Genomic DNA, 20,673 nt, shown 5'->3' on the forward strand with positions numbered 1-20,673 from the left:
CCGAGTGTCCAAGACATATGGCCGAAGGTCAGAAGAAACGACTACAAAGTCGATCATCGACCTCCGACCTAGGGTGTCCTGGTGCCAAGTGCACTGATGGACAGCCTTATGCATGAACATGGTGTTCGTTATGGATAAACCGTGACTAGCACAGAAATCCAATAACAGCTCATCGCTCGGGTTCAGATCAGGGAGGCCGTTCCTCCCAATCACGCCCCTCCAGGTGTCACTGTCGCTACCCACGTGGGTCTTGAAGTCCCCCAGTAGAATGATAGAGTCCCCAGTGGGAGCGCTTTCCAGCACGCCCTCCAGGGACTCCAAGAAGGCCGGGTACTCTACACTGCCATTAGGCGCATAAGCACAAACGACAGTGAGAGACCGTTTCCTGATCCGAAGGCGCAGGGAGATGACCCTCTCATTCACCGGGGTAGACTCCAACACATGGCGGCTAAACTGGGGGGCTATTAATAAGCCCACACCCGCCCGCCGCCTCTCACCCCGGGCAACGCCAGAATAGTGGAGAGTCCACCCTTGGTCGAGAAGAGTGGTTCCAGAACCCAAGCTGTGAGTGGAAGTGAGCCCGACTATATCTAGACGGTATCTCTCAACTTCCCGCACCAGCTCAGGCTCCTTCCCCGCCAGTGAGGTGACATTCCAAGTCCCAAAAACCAGAGTTGGCGCCTGAGGTTTGGGTCGGCCGGGCACTCGGCCCCGACCACCGCCCAAATCACAATGCACCGGCCTCTTATGGTCTCTCCGGCAGGTGGTGAGCCCACTGAAGAGCGGCTCCACATCATGGCTTCGGGCTGAGCCCGGCCAGGCCCCGTGGACATAGACCTGGCCACCAGGCGCTCACATGCAAGCCCCCCCCCCAAGGCCTGGCTCCAGGGTGGGGCCCCGGTGACCCCATACCGGGCGGGGTAAACGAAAGCCTCGATTTTATTTTCTTCATAAGGGGTTTTTGAACCCCACTTTGTCTCGTCTGTCATCCAGGACCTGTTTGCCATGGGAGACCCTACCAGGGGCATATAGCCCCAGGCAACATAGCTCCTGGACTCATTCAGGCACTCAAACCCCTCCACCACGGTAAGGTGGCGGTTCACGGAGGGGTTTATTATTATCATTATATGATTATATTATATTATTATTGTTGTACAAGTTTGCAGAAGTTACGCCTGTCTGCACAAAAATATTGCAAAATATTTGAAGCACAAGGGAGTTAATATATATGCAAAGTATTTACAACATCCGTTCTGTTTTTATTTTTTGCAGGTTGAACGAAAAGCCTTTGTGATAACCACGTTACAAGTTGTTATACCTGTTTTTAGCCAGCTGATAATATCTCTTCTTAGCAATGCAGAAGGACAGTTGTCATACATCAGTTTCACAAACCATGTCTGACTATGTGACTCATAAGGAACTTCAGTGCAACTTCCTTCACTTCAGATCTTTATTTTTCTGTTCATTTATCTATCACTCTGATTTACTGTTAATAGCTGTAATAATAACTAATTATTGTCAGTGTTTAGCAAAAGCATTGCAACTTAATGCCTTTATTATATCCCTGTTTTGCCTGAAAATAATTTAACACTGCTTTTGCAGGGAAAATTAATGACATGATGGTTTCCTTTTCAAAATGTATACTAATTTCCATTATCATGTACTCATTTGATATGTTTGAGCCTTGGTTCTGGACTAAACATCAGGCTAATTTATAACTTACCAGAATAATCACCTTGGACGTCATGTGCAGCTTGTAGGGGACATAAATGAAACAAATAGCACCCCCTATTGGGAATGTCAGTGGAAGTTTTTGAAAAATGCTCACTGAGGCCTTTGGAAAGTATGAAGTTAAACTTCTGTACTTAAACACAGGCCTTTTTCAAAGATCTTCATAAAGTGAAGCACTAAAAGCGTGTGTGTGTGTGTGTGTGTAGCATTTTGTAGTTTCAGGCTATGGACTCCCAGTATAAAGGGTTCGAAAGCTTACGGCTGCTGAAATTGCTCATGTAGGCAAAGTAAGAGGTCACTGTGACATGTACAGCATGCACTGTCGAATCATGGTACACCAGTCATCGTTGACTGCTAAGTAAAACAGCACGGCAGCAGGTGTTCCTTATGCATTTCCAGCATCCTCGCGTTAAAGGTAATGGCCTGACGGGAAGTTCACATGGCTGGAAATCATAGCAGGGTTGAAATCCACAAACCTCTAAAGGGGCCACCCAGTAGCTTCCAGCCCCAGGAGTGCTTGCGTGTGATGTGGTCTGTCCAGCAGTAGTTTGTTCAAGATGGAAAGCTCGAGTCACCCGATTATAACGTTAAACTGACAACCACTTACAATGTTCAGATCCAAGATCTGCGTTCACATGGCTTAAGAAGCATAAGGAAGAAGATGCCGATTTTCCCTCCCAGTCATCAAAACAAAATCCCATGGAGAATTTGAGAGGCTTTGAGAAAGCAGTGCCTTCTTCCTTCAAACTGGCGAGAATTATAGGAACTCTTTAGTGAAGATTGGTACCAGATGGCTACAGAACAATTTCAGACTCTTGCTGTTGTTATAATTAATCAGTTCCATGTAGTGCTGGCTTCACACAGTGGTCCAGCAGAGAGTGGCATTTTGCTGGAGAATGAATTTTTCTCCTCTACCTTTATGGCTCTTGTGAAGAACATATGTGTATGACCTAATGAATTTTTCTCTTGACTTCCAAGCTATCTTACATTTAAATTTATTCACTTAGCAGATGCTTTACAACAAAGCATCGTAAATCTCACAGGAAATACGTATGCATTACATATTATCTTTCAGTTGAAAGTAAAAGTGATACAAAAGTCAAAATGAAACTGTATATATTCCATACTCACACTTCACTGTTTTTCCAACTGAAAATTAGTACAAATGTACTATTTTGTAAACAGATGGTTCATAGACATAAAACTGATTAATTTTCCCATAATAATGGAGAACCTTTTCAACATGGACTAAAGTGACTAAAGTGAAAAACATTCAGACCTATGGAAGATAAATGCTTCATCAGCTGCATTAATTTTTATTTTCCTTGTCTAACCATCACTCTATTTTATAACTTTGCCTCCTTATTAATTTCAAGTCCAAGTTTCAAGTTTATTGTCATAGATACAGTACCATGTACATGTATCATGAAATTCTTCCTGAATGCTTCTCCACAGACCATGGACAAGGACAGAGACAATAGAAATACTGCACAAACAAAACAGTGACAATGACAGTGAGTAGTGCAACAGCAATAGCAATAAATAATGGTAACAGTAGTAACAATAATACCAGCTGACAGCCAGAGAACTCAGAACGAGAGAATGAGAATGCTTAAGTGACAGTGTAATTTACCAATGCACTTGGGAGGAGCAGTCCAACTCTAGTTACTAAAGGTGGCACATTGGTTAGTGTTGTATACTCTTACAGCAGTGGGGTAAAAGCTGTTCCTGTATCCAGCAGTGCGGGTTCGAATAGACCTGAGCCACTTTACAGATGGCAGAGAAGAAAAAAGTGCCCGTGCGGGGTGACTATGGTCTTTCATGATGCGCATCGTCTTTCTGAGGCAGCATGTGGTGTAGGTGTCCTTGACTGCTGGTAGCTGCGTGCCGATGATTCCCTGAGCTGTTTTGACCACCCTCTGTAGGGCTTTCTTGTCCTGTATGGAGCAGCTGCCACCCCAGGATGTAATACACCCTGTGAGGACGGACTCCACAGCACACCTGTAGAAAGTGGTGAGGACTGTAGTGGACATCCAGGTTTTCTTCAGACGCCTGAGGAAGTGGAGATGTTGATGGGCCTTTTTGATGGTCGATGCTCTGTGCTCAGACCATGTGAGTTTGGCAGTGAAGGTGACCCCGAGGAATTTGAAGCTGTTGACCCTCTCTAAAATGTCGCTTCCTATGTAAATGGGTGCATGCATGAACCGTTTCCTGTATCCTGAAGTCAATCACCAGCTGCTTAGTTTTGCTGTCATTGAGAGATAGGTTGTTGTCCTGGCACCACTCTGCCAGGAGCCTCACCTCATCTCCGTAGGCCGTCTCATCGTTGTTGGTGATCAGACCCACAATGGTGGTATCGTCAGCAAACTTTATGATGGTGTTGGAGCTGCGACTGGCCACACAGTCATGTGTGAACAAGGAGTACAGCACTGGGCTCAGGATGCTTCCTTGTGGAGTGCCAGTGTTGAGGATCAGTGGGGAGGAGGTATTGCTGCCAATCCGCACACGCTGGGGTCTGTTGGTGAGGAAATCCAGGATCCAATTGCACAATGCGGCACTCAGTCCCAGCCCTAGTAGTTTGTGGATCAGCTTGGTTGTAATGACAGTGTTGAATGCTGAGCTATAGTCCACAAATAAAAGCCTTGCATAGCAGTTTTTGTTATCCAGATGAGACAGAATGGTGTGAAGTGTGTGTGATGTTGCATCTTCAGTGGATCTGTTGTGGCGGTAGGCAAACTGCAGTGGGTCCAGAGTGTCTGGGATGGTGTCCTTAACGTGTCCCAGCACCAGCCTCTCAAAGCATTTCATTGCAATGGGGGTCAGTGTCATTGGGCGATAGTCATTAAAGCAGCTCACTTTGTTCTTCTTGGGAACGGGGATGATGGTGGTGTTTTTGAAACAAGTGGGTACAGCTGAGCTTTTTAAGGAGGTGTTGAATATGTCCGTGAAAACAGCAGCTAGTTGCTCACTGCATGTTTTTAAAACTCGTCCTGAAATTCCGTCCAGACCAGCAGCTTTTCGGATGAAGTAATAAGCAATTGTTGCTGTATTTGGGTAAATGTTTTAGGATGGTATGGCAGCACAGTGAACAGAACACAGGAGACAACAAGTACATTTTCTCATTCCTTTCTGAAAACGTCTAATGTACTGTGGTATATTGGGAGCTACAATATTTTCTTCAAAATCATCTTGTATTATAAAAGTTATGTTTAAATGAAGCAAAGTGTTTTCCTGAATATTCTATTTCAAGTTAAAATGCGTTCCTTTGCAGGCCTGGTGACGTATCTAGGGGGTAAAAGTCCCGTATAGCGAAACAGTGTCACAAACAAGGAGCCACATGTACTGTATCTGTCAAAGTGTAGCGGGTGTCGTACAGCGAGGACCATGTTCTAAATGTGCGGGACGGAGTTTAGGACCCGGGGGGAGATGCTGCTCCTCAGTGCCCACAGGCGGAAATGGAAGGTCTTGGAAATTACAGAATTTAAAAAAAGAATAAATGGGTAGATTAGTTTAACTAAGAGGAAAGGCAAGTGGAAACAAACATCACAAGTTATATTAGCAATGCGAAGTCAGAAACAACAAGACACACTGGTTTCCCACCCAGTGAGATGCGTGTGGCGGTGGTGCGCGAGAACGTCAGTAAAAATGTCACCACAGTACAGTAACAGTGCTTTTTCCATGTGTTGCAAACGCCTCCCCCGCACACATGCATACGCATTCCAGCCACACGCAGTGTGCTCCACTGAGGGAAAAGTGTCCGCTGTGTAGTCAGGGACGAGCTCGCGTTTTTTTCTTTTTTTTTTTGGTCGCAGATATACTGTTCTTTGCGCCTCCGAGCAGCAGGAAACGTTGCAGTTTAAAAAAAAAGAAAAAAAAACAAATCATGTAGCCGCGCGGCCCCAGCGTTGTGAGCGCGCGCCAGAGAGGAGCCGAACTGAAACAGCGTGAATTTACAGCAAATCAGCAGAGAAAGGCGTGATTTACAGCACGGCTTCGAGTCGCTCCCCGTTCTACAACACTCCTGCATTCCTCGAGGCGTTGTGTTGGCGAAGAGGTTTTTTTTTTTTTTTTTCCTCTTTCCCCCTCCCCTCCACCCCGTGTGTAAAGAAAGTGTCTGTTAGTGACAGTGTGTTCCAGGTTCTAGCGCTATGCTGTAGCTAGCGCGTTCTCGAACCCAGTTTACCATGTTGTGTCCACTAAAGTACGTTCGTCTGGACTGCGTGTTCAACAAGGGTCTCGGCTAGCGAGGTGAGTACCGCCTTTTGCAGAGCGAGCGAAGCGCTCGTGTTTGTTTGTTTGTTCGTTTGCTTGTTTTACATAAGAGTCCGCGAGCAAACCAGAAGTGGCCGTGTACGCTCACTTCGCACTACAGACTGGACCGCAGAGTCCGGGCGGGCGGGCGCGCGCGCACGCGCGCGTAAGTTCCGCGCGCTAGAGGCCCGTATGGAGGTGACGCTGCCCGTCCGCTCGGTGTGGTACTTTTACTGCTGCAAACCCTACGCGTCGAGGCCCGCTTCTCTGTCCCTTTTCCCTTTTCATAATATTTGAAGTGAAGGAGCTGAACTAAACGGAAATGCGATGATTAACGGGGGTGCGCTGCTGCTGCTACCTTTGCTGTTATTTATTATTATTATTATTATTGTTGTTCTCGAAATGGAGTCCTACCCTCACCCTGTGCGGCTCGTCCGTGGGAAACGCGGTTTCCTCTCGCAGTTCGGAGGGAAACGGCGGTAAAATGTGCTCCCTGTCCCTCCCTGCAGCCCGAGGGTTGTTCGTTCAAATCCCACGTACCTATTGTAAGGAAACTGCTACATAACTGGATAAATGGATAAACGATTGTGAAGTTGCTTATCTAACATTTACTGTGTCTTGGACTTCGCTATGAGTCATGATTACTAAGATGAAGTGTCCTGAGTTGGCATTTCTATTTCTCTGTTCATTTTTTTTGTATGCCAGTCACAATCTCAGTGTTTGTTCATCCCCGGGATTCATAATATTCACCTCTTATGAGGGAAAATTAAAGAAAAGCATACAGCTGGGCTCACGCCGCGGACAAATATGACACAGCAATGAGCCTTGTCTGTGCTGACCTGTCTGCTCAAGCACTGGGAACTTTTCCTCCTCTCGCTACCCTGTAAAAACACCCAGATTAACATGGAAAAGACTTTCTCGAGGTATTACCCTATAGCGAGAATAGAAACGGCGACACAACAAATTGTCAATTATTCGAGGAATCAAAAAATATTAGCAGGAACTGTCATTGCAATTACACAGAAATCTTATTGAGGACAAATTAAGAATACTGAAGTCTGGGGGGGGGGGGGGGGGTACAATTGTATTCTATTTGTTCATTGTATTAAGTATAAAACACACACGCGCTGGCCGAAGCCGCTTGTCTCAGGCAGGGATGCGGCGAACCGAACCTGGAAACACAAGGCATAAGGCTGGTGGGGGGGGTGGGGGAGACACACCCTGGACAGGACGCCAGTCCATTGCAAGGCACCCCAAGTAGGAGTTGAACCTCAGACCTGCCAGAGTGCAGGACCCGGCCAAACCTGCTGCGCCACCATGCCACCTCGTATAAAAAAAAATCAAAAATGAATTTTAGAACGTGGGATTTTTTTTTTAGCTGGAGAAAAATTGTTGTTAATTGTTTGGTTGTTCAGTTGTAATAGTTGTTGCCTGAAAATGTTGTACGCCAGTCCTGTACTAAACCTGACACTTGCCCTCAGCGGATATCTTGCCCGGCACAACTTTTCCAGGAGCTGTATGCTGCATGAGTGTTTGCCATAGAAGTATTAGCATAAAACTGCCTTTTCAGAAGTTAAGGACAAAGGTAAAATAACAAATGCTTAATTTCCACATTTTAAAAAAACCATTTTTGATGTTAAAAAAAAAAAAGGGTCTAAAATAATATTTCTGTTTTAAATAGGGACCAGTATTTGTTATTGTTTGGCTATGTTGTTCGGGTTCTAAATGGAACTGTTAATTTTTCATTAGCCATGTGTCTTCCATAGATCGTCTTTTAATTAAAGTTTCCCTGGAATCACAATGCTGGTGGCCGACTTCATGTGTAATTATCCAAGTTGCCTTCGGTAAAAACTTCAGTTACGTAACAGAATGATTGTAAATATTAGTAAAATGCCTGGCCAGGCATACTTGCTTGGAATACTGTCTCCTGAATACATTTAAGTTATGGAGACAAGAATGGAATGTGTGACACTCTAGCTTGTCAGAAATTATATTATCCCATTTCCTAACATGCTGAATTGAGGGACCTGCAAGTCTCTCAAAGGCCACTGTAACGATGTACAATGGTTGCGCCTCTACGTTTGGTGAGTGGATGGTTGATGTTTGGATTGTTGCTGTATGTACTCGGTAAATGACGGATTCGGTCGTACAGCTAAGTGTTGAAGGTGAAATATCTCTTCTGGGTTTATTACTGTTTGCTATATTTAGCTGACGCTAAAGCAGATTTAACGAGTCTCATTCATGTGCTTGTCGCACATCCTGTAGGATCATTTAGTCATTTCAAATTTGTTTCCCAGTTATTATAATAAATGTATGCCATTACCGTGGCAACCACCTGATACTACCACCTAATAAAATATATTCATGCTGAAGTGTGTGCAGGTACGTTCTCCAGATAAAAACGGCTTGTAGCCGTAAACAAAACAATAAAAATCGTGTGAGATATTAGTTCTGTGTTTTATGACATGCAGTGAACTTGACATGTCCTTGGTCAGCTAATTTTTGTTCTGGGTTCCAGGATGAGGTGGCACATAACACTTTCCTTGCAGCTCTCGTCTGCACCTGCGTGTTTAAATGCAGCGGCATCGGCCCACCCCCGTCCCCCTCCTATGTGACAGTGTTATATCCTGTCAGATTGTGTGTGGGATGTTCCATTGTGACCATCCTCGCAGTTGTGTCGTGGGATGAGTCAAGGCAGATTTGGATTTTGTTTAAGCTGCTTACACACGACACAGAGCAATAAGGCAGGAAGCAGCGCTCCCACTCTGGGGAAACCATTACGCTGATGTCAGTTGTAATACCCCAGCTTTACGATGGACAGACACACATTTTATATAAGTATTCTCTGCAATAAAGGAATCAGTTTTTCAGGTTTGCTTAGCTGTACCCTTTGGTTTATCTGTGGTTGCATTGTGTGTACATCTGTGAACAATACCGTGTGATTCAGAGCGCAGTTAACTCATCCTCGGGTATCCAAACTAACAAGTGCAATGCCATATTTACTGCTCAGGGTGGTGTAGGTAACTCAAGATGCATTTATTCAAACAGGTCTTAAAACCCTGTCACATGTCTGCTCTGTGGTTAAATAATGATGGATAGAATTGCAACAGTAACTGCTGCTGTACAACTTTATACAAGAAATTAAAGGTGGGGGATTTTGTGGGTGTCTAAAAACTTTGGACTACTGGTCTTATAAACTGAGCACAGGGATGCCATCTCAAAGTATGACATTTGCTGAACAGTTTGTGGTAAGACGTAAAGGAATTAAATGTGACCTGGAAAATGGAACTGGATTAATCAAGAGAAAACATTTGATTTAACATATTTAACACCATAACATGGGCAGCACAGTGGTAGCGTGAGTAGCGCTGCTGTCTCACAGCGCCTGGGTGGTGCGAGAGGATGTGGGTTCGATCCATGCTCAGTCTGTGTGGAGTTTGCATGTTCTCCCTGTCTCTGTGTGGGTTTCTTCTAGGTGCTCTGGTTTCCTCCTACAGTCCAAAGACATGCTGTTCAGGTTCACCCTTAGTGTGTGAGTGACAGAGACAGTGTGTTTCACTGATGTATGCATGAGTGACCCATTGTAAGTAGTGTATCTAGAAGTGTAAGTCACCTTGGTGAATAAGGTGTGTGGGCTGGTAACACTACATAGAGTTAATTGGAAGTCGCTTTTGGAGAAAAGTGTCTGCTAAATATATAAAGGTAAATGTAAATAACATTTGTGTGATGTGTGTGCTCAGTAATGACACGTGATCAGGGGGTAGTGTGGAGTTTAGAGTCCGTGCCTTGAAGTCAGAAGGTTGTTGTTCGAATCCCACTCCAGCTCTAGCACGCTCGATTAAGGCACACTGAATTGCTCCAGTAAAACTTACCCATCTTTGTGGACTGATAAAACACAGCAAGACTGATTACCTAACATTGTAAGCTACCTTGGACAGTGAGTAGCGCTTCTGTCTCACAGCGCCTGGGTGGCGCAAGAAAACGTGGGTTCGATCCCCACTCAGTCTGTGTGGAGTTGGCATGTTCTCCCCGGGTCTGCGTGGGTTTTCTCCGGGTGCTCCGGTTTCCTCCCACAGTCCAAAGACATGCTCTTCAGGTTCCCCCATAGTGTGTGAGTGTCACGGAGTGAGTGTGTTTCAGTGATGAGTGATGAGTAACCCCTTGTAAGTAGTGTATCTAGCAATGTAGTCACTGCGGTGAATAAGGTGTGTGGGCTAGTAACAGTACATAGTATCCATTGTAAGTTGCTTTGGTCAAAAGTGTCTGTTAAGTGAATAAATGTAAATGTAAGTATCACCAAATGTCAGCTAAATACATCAAATAGTAGTGAGTCAAATGCTCTGGGGTGCTTTGACAGCTAAGATGGTACTTGTTTTTAATGTATCCTCTGTAAAAGAATGAACAATTTTAAACCTTGTCAAAAATGTATATTATATAATGTATGTATATATGCATTTACTGTGTTGCGATTAACCTACCATTGCTTTCATTACTATAGGATACAGTGGTACCTTTAAGGTCATTCTTGGCTTGGGAGCTTCACAAGGGAAACTGTGTGTGATAGAATCAGACTTCAAGTTGCTGTCGAATGCAGAAAACATCATAATATCACTATGCGCACCAGCATCTGACCTGAACATGCAGGCTTTTTGCGTAGCAGATGGATAGTCATCAACTACAGTGCTTGGGGGAGAGAGTCCTAGTTTCATTGTTAGATTTTTCCACTGATTTTCCACAGGTAAAGAGCTTCATCTCACACACACACACACACACATACATACATACATACATATTGTCTGAAATTGCTTGTCCCAAGCGGGGTCGCAGCAAGCTGGAGCCTAACCTGGCAACACAGGGCGCAAGGCTGGAGGGGGAGGGGACACCCAGGACGAGACACCAGTCCATCACAAGGCACTCCAAGTGGGACTCGAACCCCAGACTCCCCGGAGAGTAGGAGCCGGTCAAACCTGCTGCGCCCCCCCGAGCTTCATCACCCTTTTAATAATGAGGACATGAAGCTGAAGACCCCACAGAACTCAAAGGCAGAACTTTACCACCCTTTATTGTAGTGAAAGTGGCGGCTATAGTCGATACCCCAGTCCAGTTTGTTTAAATAGATAGATCGTTTTTGTAATGACAGATTAGTATGGGACAGGTTCTAAACTGACGTCCATCATTTATAACACTGCATGGCTGTTTAATGTATGTTTCACTTTTGAAAAGTGGGGTCGTATGTGTCAACAAACAAACATCATCTCTGGGACACATGGGCTTTATAGAAAATTCTGATCTGCCCTGTTGTCATTTTTAAAGACTGCAGTCCTTTTTTCTGAGGGTTTAACTCATTGTTTCAGTCCTGCCATAAAACCATAGAGGCCTTACCCAAAAACCCAGTAAAGAAATATTCAAGTTCTGTACTTTTGGAATGAGTCAAAGTTCTAATGCTGTAGGTGTACATTGTACCCAGTTTCTGTAGTCAGAGGAAAGGATCGACCTAACACTTCTCTGTATTGGATCCGATTGCAGTGATTGATTTACTTTATCCGCCTACGAATTCCTGTTTTGGCCCTCCCTCCATACTTGTCATCAGCATCCCTTCATACATGTAACCACTTCCCTGAATGTCACTGAGAGCGTTGTATGTTCACACTAGCTTTTTGTAAGCGTCTTGGTTGACTTACAAAATGACTTTGATCAAAAAGATGAGTAAAGGAAACCGCTCATTTAAAGTTTGTGTTCTCTCTTCCTGGCTTCCTCTGTTCACAGCTGGTATGGACAGCTCGGTGACACTGTGGCAGTTCCTTCTGCAGCTCCTGCTGGACCCCAGCAATGATCAGCTGATCTGTTGGACTACCCAGGATGGGGAGTTCAAGCTCCTGCAGGCTGAGGAGGTGGCCAAGCTCTGGGGCGCTCGCAAGAACAAACCCAGCATGAACTACGACAAGCTGAGCCGCGCTCTGCGCTACTACTACGACAAGGTTAGCCGTTCCATCCTCGACACAGGAGCCATCTGTCAGCAGCTTCGGTAGAAGGAGGCTTAAATAGCATTGTGGCTCATAATGGAAGTGTAGAGCACTTTTCTGCTACCATTTCATTTGTCCGTCCTTCGGTAATAGGGTGTCGGTTCATTACTTGGAAGCCAAACGCACATGAGATTGTTGGCGGAAGCCAAATCCCTAGAAGAAATCCACAGCTCTAAACCTGCAACCTTGAATCTGAACAGAGGCAGTGCTACATTGTTATAATTAAATTTTGTTACATAGTCGATGCTTTTACGCAGTTGAATGTGTGACTTTCCGGAAATATAATATACAACTGGATGTTTTTAATGGAGCAATTGAAGTTAAGTACCTTTCTCAAGGGTATAACAACAGATGCTTCCTGGGATTTGAGCCAACAATAGATTTTACACTATTATGCTGAGACAAACTGAAGTGGTGCTTGTTCCATCAGGCTTTCTCAATGGTCCTTGAAGCTTTTTTGATTTGAAAGTGCTTGCGTACACTCTGAATGAAGGTTATGTAAAGATGTCTATTTAGAGAAACATGTATTTAAATAATTGCCATGTTCAAAATTCCAGTTGGCAGGACTAACTAAAATCTAAACTGATGCAGTGTCACAAGAGTTCTTGAAATGATCACGTTGTTGGTCCTTTGCGCCTTAGTATTTCACGGGTTTTACAGTGTTCATGTGAGGACTCCGTAGCATGAATTTGTTGTACATCTTCACCATGCCTCATTGGGAGGAATGAGGCATAAAGAATATACCCAGTACTGTGAAAAACTACAGTAAAAATTAATAATCTTTAATTGTTCAAAAAATCTGAAGTCTTGATTAATTTGTGAAAGTTTTTCTGAAAACACATTTGTAGAATAATTTCGTTGCATTTTCAGGCGGCTCGGTGGCACAGCACCTGGGTGGTGCAAGAGGACGTGGGTTCGATCTCCGCTCAGTCTGTGTGGAGTTTGCATGTTCTCCCCGTGTCTGTGTGGGTTTCCTATGGGTGCTCTGGTTTCCTCCCACAGTCCAAAGACATGCTGTTCAGGTTCACCCATAGTGTGTGAGTAGTAGACAGAGTGTGTTCCACTGATGTATGCCTGAGTGAGCCAGTGTAAGTAGTGTATCTAGCAGTGTAAGTCATCGTGGTGAATAAGGTGTGTGGGCTCATAACACTTCATAGAGTTCATTGGAAGTAACTTTGCGTCTGCTAAATAAGTAAATGAATTACACTTGCACAGTGTTACTGCAAGCAAATATTTTTATCTAGTAAAGGAACACTGCTAAGCAGCAAAATATCTCCATTTAGTAATTATGTTTGTCAGGGTGGCTTTGCTTTATAAATGAAACCTGTATCTGTGGAAAAAGTATAAATATAATTCTCCCAGTGACATTTTTGTTGCCCGTTTTTCTCCCCTAGGAGAACACAAAATCAGAAAATGTGTTTTCCAGTGGTTACCTTGGAAACCATTCCATAAGTTAAAACTGTAGAATAGGCTATTTTTATGAAGGACCAAACCAGATCCTACGTATTTAACAGCGAGTATAGTTACCAGTGGTATCGATGGCTTCAAACTTCTGTACAAATGAAGAGAAAAATCAACTTTTATCATTTCATATCATCACATCCTAGTATCGGGTGACTTGAGAGTGGCCACACCTGCCCACGCTTACTCACCCACACTACGGGCAGTTTAGTGTCGCCAGTGCACCTGCACTGCATGTCTTTGTACTTTGTGAGGTAACCCATGCAGACACGGGGAGAACATGCTAACCCCACATAGACCGAGCCAGATTCGAATGCACACCCAAACAGCCCAGGCACCGTGAGGTGGCAGCGCTGCCCGCTGCGCCACTGTGCCGCCCTTTGTTAAACCTTGTCTTAGTGATATAGATACTGTTCAAAAGTTTTTACTTGCATTCAAAGTACTTGCTCCAGTTTCGTTTGGATAACACATTTTTACAAACCAGTTGTTATAAAACTGTACAGCAAACAACTGAAGCTGAAGTGTTCACACACATGGATAAATGTAGTTTTGCTCTATGCAGACGTGTCCAGTGACAAATTGAAGGTACAAGATATGATTATCTTGATTGTGCTGTTACAGTGAAGTATTGGTAAATTAGTTATGATTACCTGACTTTGATGGGGGGTGCGTTGGTGCGGCGGATTTGGTCGGGTCCTTCTTGCTGGCGGGTCTGGGGTTCGAGTCCTGCTTGGGGTGTCCTGTGACGGACTGATGTCCCATCCAGGGTGTGACCACTCCCCCTCCAGCCCTACGCCCTGTGCTTCCGGGTTACTCTCGGATTCGCCGCAGCCCCGCTCGGGACAGGCGGTTTCAGTCAGTGTGTGTGTGTGTGTGTGTGTACCCGACTTTGAAGTTTGAGCAAATATTAAGCATATTTAACCGTATATTGTTTTTCATGTTCTTAATAGCCGAAATGTGAGGCGGTGCCACGTACTGGCGGTTTCTTGTATATTTTTCGCATTACCGGCACTTTGACGTTTCCTGTTTGACGGGAAGTAGAAAGTAGTTCTGTTATCTTAAGTGCACATGGTGAACTCCTCTCCTCATCTCTCCAAATCTCTTCCATCCAATTCAGTTTCTCTTTATTAATGTTATAGTCCCTACTTTGTCACAAGATGTCAACATTTTGAGTAGTTATGTTAATAACCTGTATTGATGGTGTTGTTTTACTGAAGTATTGTATAGAAACACTCTGATAGTGTTTTTGATAAATCAGAGCAACTCCCCACCCACCATCTGAACCGCTTGTCCCATTTGGGGTCGCAGGGAGCTGGAGCCTAACCCGGCAACACAGGGCATAAGGCTGGAGGGGACACACCCAGGACAGGACACCAGTCTGTCACAAGGCACCCCAAGTGGGACTCGAACCCCAGACCCACCGGAGAGCAGGACCCGGTCCAACCCATTGCGCCACCGCGCTCAGAGGAAATCTTTAAGGATTATTTTAAATAATGCATCTTTACTTTTGTACATAAAACTAGTTGTGATGCTTTATGGTTTGAATACTTATTTGGATATGGCTTATTGATATACTGTATGTTCATTTCTTTGTCTTTAGTTTCACCCTTTGCCTAAAACTATTAAACCTGCGGGCAAAAGAAACACTCGTTTTCAGAGTCGTGTGAAGGCTGGGAGTTTAGCTGACTGTCAAACCACTAAGGCCGTGTAGAGGACGGTACAGTGATGTTAACCTATAAATTTATGTACCATACTCAAGTGCCTTATGGACAGCTCATACCTGTAGGACAAAAGCAAGGCTTACAGTTAGGTGCTGATCTACCAGTTATGGCCAGCATAACTGGTAAATAACATGGTAAATTTTACACCTCTCCTCTATGTGTGGCTGCTTCTGGGATTAACTCCGGATTAAAGTACTGTTCCCATCAGGGTCTTCAAGTGCAGCTGTGCTACTTATCATCCTGTAATTTTTTAAAATTATTACATGAAAAATAAATTTGTTGGTTCTACAAGACAGATGAATGTGACTTTTACAGTCGTTCTCTTTTACTGTTGTTTAACACCGTTTTATGAGACTCGACAAATAAAAACATAACGTTAGCAAAATAGAATCGCTTTTCTGGGGCAGGCATTCTTTAAGACTTTAAGTCTTGTCCAGGACAAAATTACACTTTGAAAAGGGATTCTCTACTGAAAATTTTAATCTCTGTCTCGGTTAATCTGGGTCTGTTAATCTGTTTTTATGACATATAGTTGCTGGTCAAAATGAATGACTGAATGTTGAAATGAAGAGGTGACGCAACAGGATACAGTAGAGTTCTCCCGTTTTCGTAGATTGATTGTTTACCTCGAATGCAGCAGAGCGTCTTTTAATTTTAACCATGGGCACTTGTTTGTGATCTCCGGCCTTCGTGGTCCCTCTACACCATAGCGTTTTTACTCAAAGGCCAGGTTTGCAGGCGTCCTCCACTCTGGAGTATTCGCATCCCATGCGCCGTGCACACCTTTTTTATTATAATTATGGTTTGTTTTAAACTGTGTTTAGTCTGTGTAAAAATGCTGTGTGACTGTTTATAATGTTCTTAATTTTTGTGGATTCTGCTTCTGTTCACTCTTGAAAAGTCACATGAAACCCATTGAGATCAATTCCACTGGATTTCTTGGAGAAATGAATATATTTTTATTAATTGTAAGAATTTTTTTTTTTTTTTTGTGCATTCTCATAGTGGGCCATGGGTTATGAATTGTGGCTCAATCTGAACTCTTTATAGGTTTTCATAACATAATGTTGTCTTTTTAATAAAAAACATCCAGTTTTGAAAATTGTAGATATTTAGAAGTGCTTTTTTACTGATTGATAATCTCTGTGTTTACCTACAGAACATCATAAAGAAGGTGAATGGGCAGAAGTTTGTGTATCGCTTCGTGTCCTACCCTGATATCCTTAACGGGGATGCAGTGGCCAAGGCAGATGGGCTTGCTGGTGGAACACTGCTCTCTTCTGACAAGGGTGCTCTTCCTAAGGAGAAAGAGAGTGGTCCAGGGGGTGAGAAGGGCAACGCGGCAGGTCCCAGCTCTAGCAAGCCTTCGAGCCGCAATGACTACATCCACTCAGGCCTCTACACGTCCTTTACCCTCACCTCACTCCAAGCTGGCACGCAGCTCTTCAAGTCCATCAAGGTGGAGAACCCTGGCGAAAAGCTGGCTGACAAGAGGCCCACACAAGACCCAGCGCCTTCTGTCATTAAATATGGGACCATGACACCGAAGAAACCACCTCCTGTCAATCTGAGCTTTGTTACGGCAGCCCTCCCTGAGGACAAGTCCCTCCCACAGCCACAGCCCCTTCAAGCCCCACCATCTGTTGCAGAGGCTGTGGGGAAGACCTCACTTACTTTGGCCTCTTGTGCTTTTGAGGAGCCATCACTGCCCAGTTTCCCCCTGCCTAGCCTGTCCCCCAACCTCACATCCCGTTCACCCTCCCCCTGCAGGGCTCCTGACTCCACCCAGGAGCTAGTGATTGACAGCGATATGGAGTCTGCCACCTCCCAGCCGCCTGAGTTGCAGCCGCAGGTAAACGCTGCTGGGACGCTGCTTGCTGGGCTGTCGGGGAATGTCAGACTGGGCCCTTCAGTGTTTAAAAGTGTAAACTAGCAATTACACAACGAATGCACTCTGCTGAGGTTACGCAGTCTCTCTCAACAGCAACTGAGCAATTGATCAGTACTTAGTAGGGACATCCAGGTGTGCATCATCATGTTCAGAATGCTTTCTGCTTTTATTTTCTATTTTTCTCCATATGCACACAAAGCTTATAGTGACTACACTGTATCGTTAGCTCCAAAAATATTCATTTACAAATGTTAAAATTGTGTTTTATACAGTTGACAAAAACACCGATGTCATACAGTACAGTAATGAAAAGTGTCCAGTTTTAAACAAATATTCAAAAATTGCATGATGTTATATGGATGTGCAATAATTCTTTTAAGTGAACAGTCTTCCCTGACTTTAGAGGCGATGCCTTCCTGAAAAATCCTCCGTTGTAATGTTGTAACTCAAGAAACAGTTAGCATTAGTTTTGGTGGTGATCAATTTTGTGCATTTCTGAGCCTGAAAATATGCTTGAACATCACCAAATCCCATTAAAATGGACATAATTACTTTAGTCATTGACACTAGTCATCAAAACACAAGGCAGTTTCGCTTAGCTAATTACTCAAAAATTGTACAGCTGCCTGCATATGCTTGTTCAGCTCTTTTTGTAGCAAAATGCTCAGAAACAAAACATGCATATATAAAATACTCAATGTTTATGTATTAATTCAATCTTTAATGTAAAAAACATGACAACACAAAAAAATCAGTGAACACTGTGCAAATGACTTCACGCTCACCAAACAAGTTGACATGATATCTATCTCACAGTGCCTGGACTGTGCATTTGGATGCGGGTTCAGTTCCTGCTCAGTCTGCGTGGAGTTTGCATGTTATCCCTGCGTTTGTGTCGGTTTCCATGCGTTTCTGGTGACTAAATTACTGACGCAGTGGGTATGTATATTTAACACAACCCTGGGTGGATGGCTGTGGGGGCTTTAGTGTAGTTTGTCTCACAGTGTAAGTCACATTGGAAAAGAGTGTCTGCTAGATGAATAAAAGTAAATTTCTTGAACTTCTTGAGCATCAAGACGTGTGCAAGATCCAAACCTGGTCCTCGTTAATTTGAAGAAATGCCTCACGAGCCGAAGAAGGGGAATTAAATGAAAAGTAAAGTCTGCCCTGCAATGGACTGATGTCCCGTCCAGGGTGTGACCCCCTCAACCTTCTACCGAATGCATCTGGGATAGACTCCGGATTGCAGCAGCCCTGCTCAGAGCAAAGTGATTATTGAACCTGGATTGGATGTATCCTTGTAATCCTTTTTCAATCTAGAATGCCCAGGAGGGGTGCAATCACTGGCACTTGGGCCCCCAAGAGGTTTTTTCCTCCCTTGACTTTCAGTTGGGAGTTTTTTTGTTCCTTTCCTCTGTGGCCAGTAGGCATACTTATAGCTTTAATAACTGCATGGATAATGTATGACTGTAGTATATAGTCAACTGCATTATTTGTTTGTCTTATCCTTTTCTTCAGCGCTCTGTCGCTGTGTGAAAAGAGTGCTCTGTGAAATTGAATTGAATGGTAGACGCGAATAACTCGAATGGATGTATCAGAGTATGACTGGTGACTGTACTCATGATTTCTCAAGATGTTTTGTTAATTGGGAAAAGTGAGAAACTTCAGTTATTGTAACTATTCTCTCATAGCTAGGCAGGCAGGTGTTAGGCTACAGCTCACTAGAGTGCTTTGGCTGCTCTTTAGTTCTGCCCTGGCTCAAGTCAAAGTTGAAGTCAACCTTCTGTCAGCATTCCATGAATGTTCCAACTGTGCGCCGTCCTTGCGCAGGTGCAGCAGGCCTCTGTGGCCCAGGACACGGTCGAAGAGAAGACGTCCTCGGCCCCCAGCAGTGGGATCAGCTGCCATAACGGGAAGTCGAAAAAACCCAAAGGCCTGGAGCTCAGCCCCGCCCTGGTCGTGACGAGCTCCGACCTGAGCCCCTTGAATCTGTCCAGCCCGTCACTGCCCACCGCGTCCCTGACTCCGGCCTTCTTACAGGTGCAGTAACCCCCACCGTCCCGGAACGCATCTGTGACTGGCAGTCCCTGTGATTAGACCCTTGTATGCATGGGATACGCATGTGTCCTTTGCACTGTTAAAGAAGTGTTTTACGTTTGCACCTTCCGTTTATTGAAATGAGAGAACAAAAAAGATTTTAAAGGATGCATTGATTCCCTGGTGCCTTAGTCATACAGCAGAGGGCAGTAGTGCAGCGGCATTTATTTTAATGAACATATGTCAGGGCTTCTTCAAAAATTAAATTATCAAAGGAAAACAATGGCTGTTTCTGTGGAAATGCACATTCATGCACTGAGCCTTCTGTGATGATGGTGAAGATTTATTTATTGTGGTCATATGACTTGGGGTGCCTTGTTTGGTTGAATTACTGAATGAAATTAAGCAAGGAAATCTCCAGTGATTTCTTCTAGTGTACAAGTAGGGTTAGGGGTTTTTTTTTTTTTTTAAAACTGTTTCTACTTTTAACCTGCATCTCCTGTTCCCATTCCGAGCAAGACATAGACATGACATTTAAAATAAAATGGCCTTATTATTATTGTTGTCGTTTTCAGAAGCGGAAAAATAACAGACTTTGAGGTTCATGATTGTTTGTGTGTATTCGTAAAGACGCCTACCCTGCTGTTGACGCCCAGCCCCCTGCTGTCCAATATCCACTTTTGGAGCACGCTGAGTCCAGTGGCCCCTCTTAGCCCTGCTCGGAGACAGGGCACCCACACCCTGTTCCAGGTGAGTTGTCTTGCAAAGCTGCCTATTCTATATTCTCAAGCTCTTCTCTGGTGTGTGGTATGGTCTTACTAACACACTACTCACTTAAGAAGTACCAGGTGCATTGAGAACCTTTTCCCAGTTGGTCCTGCTGCGGAGCCCGTGTGCTGTTTGGACACAACCTCCTGGGACAAACCAGCACAGGGACAAGTGTTGTGAAGTGCAATATCATCTTGAACCCTGCTCTGTCTCTCTTTCAGTTTCCCTCCGTCCTCAATACACAGTTCCAGCTTCCCATGCACAGCCAGGACGGCACCAACACACCTGGACCGCTGTCCCCGGATTCCCAGAAGACATAATTCAAGGGGTGGGGACTTGCTAACTTGTGAGCCCAAGTGCACAGCCCTGCAACTTACTTTTTAATACATCAGTACTGACCTACAGTCTGGCAGTCCAAGCAGCCCTAGGGACTTGGGTGTGCTTCTTCTTCTCTCTCCGTGAACCCAGAAACAGGCTGCCATTTTTTTTTGAAAGCCGTGTACATTTTCAGTCATTTCCTTGGCCTCCAGAGGAGCACTTTTTTGAAAAAGTCTTTATCTCTTTTTCTTTTTTTGGACAGGACTGATGTAGTAAATGGCATGGCCACTGGGACACTTGCAGGTCACCTTGTGGTGCTTTGAGGCAAACTTTTTTAATTGACTCGGTTCCACGGTGTCGTTCTGTGGTGCATGAAACGAGAATATGTACTGCGACCTGGGAGGACTGTCTCAGCTTCTTCTCGCTTGTAGCCAGACCCGACAGATGGCAACCATCGTTTCACCAATTTCCA

At 44.3% G+C, this 20,673-nt stretch overlaps 1 protein-coding gene across 2 annotated transcripts; it reads left to right on the plus strand.

The window, feature by feature from the left end:
* The first annotated feature begins 5,612 nt into the window (after positions 1 to 5,612).
* On the plus strand, positions 5,613 to 20,374 carry elk4 (ETS transcription factor ELK4). Of its 2 annotated transcripts, none has more exons than XM_018758564.2 (6): positions 5,613 to 5,979; positions 11,793 to 11,960; positions 16,347 to 17,039; positions 18,909 to 19,118; positions 19,746 to 19,865; positions 20,105 to 20,374. In XM_018758564.2, exons 2-6 carry the CDS (start codon positions 11,913 to 11,915, stop codon positions 20,201 to 20,203), a joined length of 1,170 nt encoding a protein of 389 aa, XP_018614080.1. In that variant the 5' UTR covers positions 5,613 to 5,979; positions 11,793 to 11,912; the 3' UTR covers positions 20,204 to 20,374. The 2 variants fall into 2 exon arrangements, with proteins under 2 accessions (XP_018614080.1, XP_018614079.1); XM_018758563.2 differs by having other exon boundaries at positions 5,868 to 5,979; positions 11,749 to 11,960.
* Positions 20,375 to 20,673: the final 299 nt, after the last annotated feature.

Source organism: Scleropages formosus, chromosome 2, assembly GCF_900964775.1.
Source record: "Scleropages formosus chromosome 2, fSclFor1.1, whole genome shotgun sequence".
In the NCBI taxonomy this organism is placed as follows: Eukaryota; Metazoa; Chordata; class Actinopteri; order Osteoglossiformes; family Osteoglossidae; genus Scleropages; species Scleropages formosus.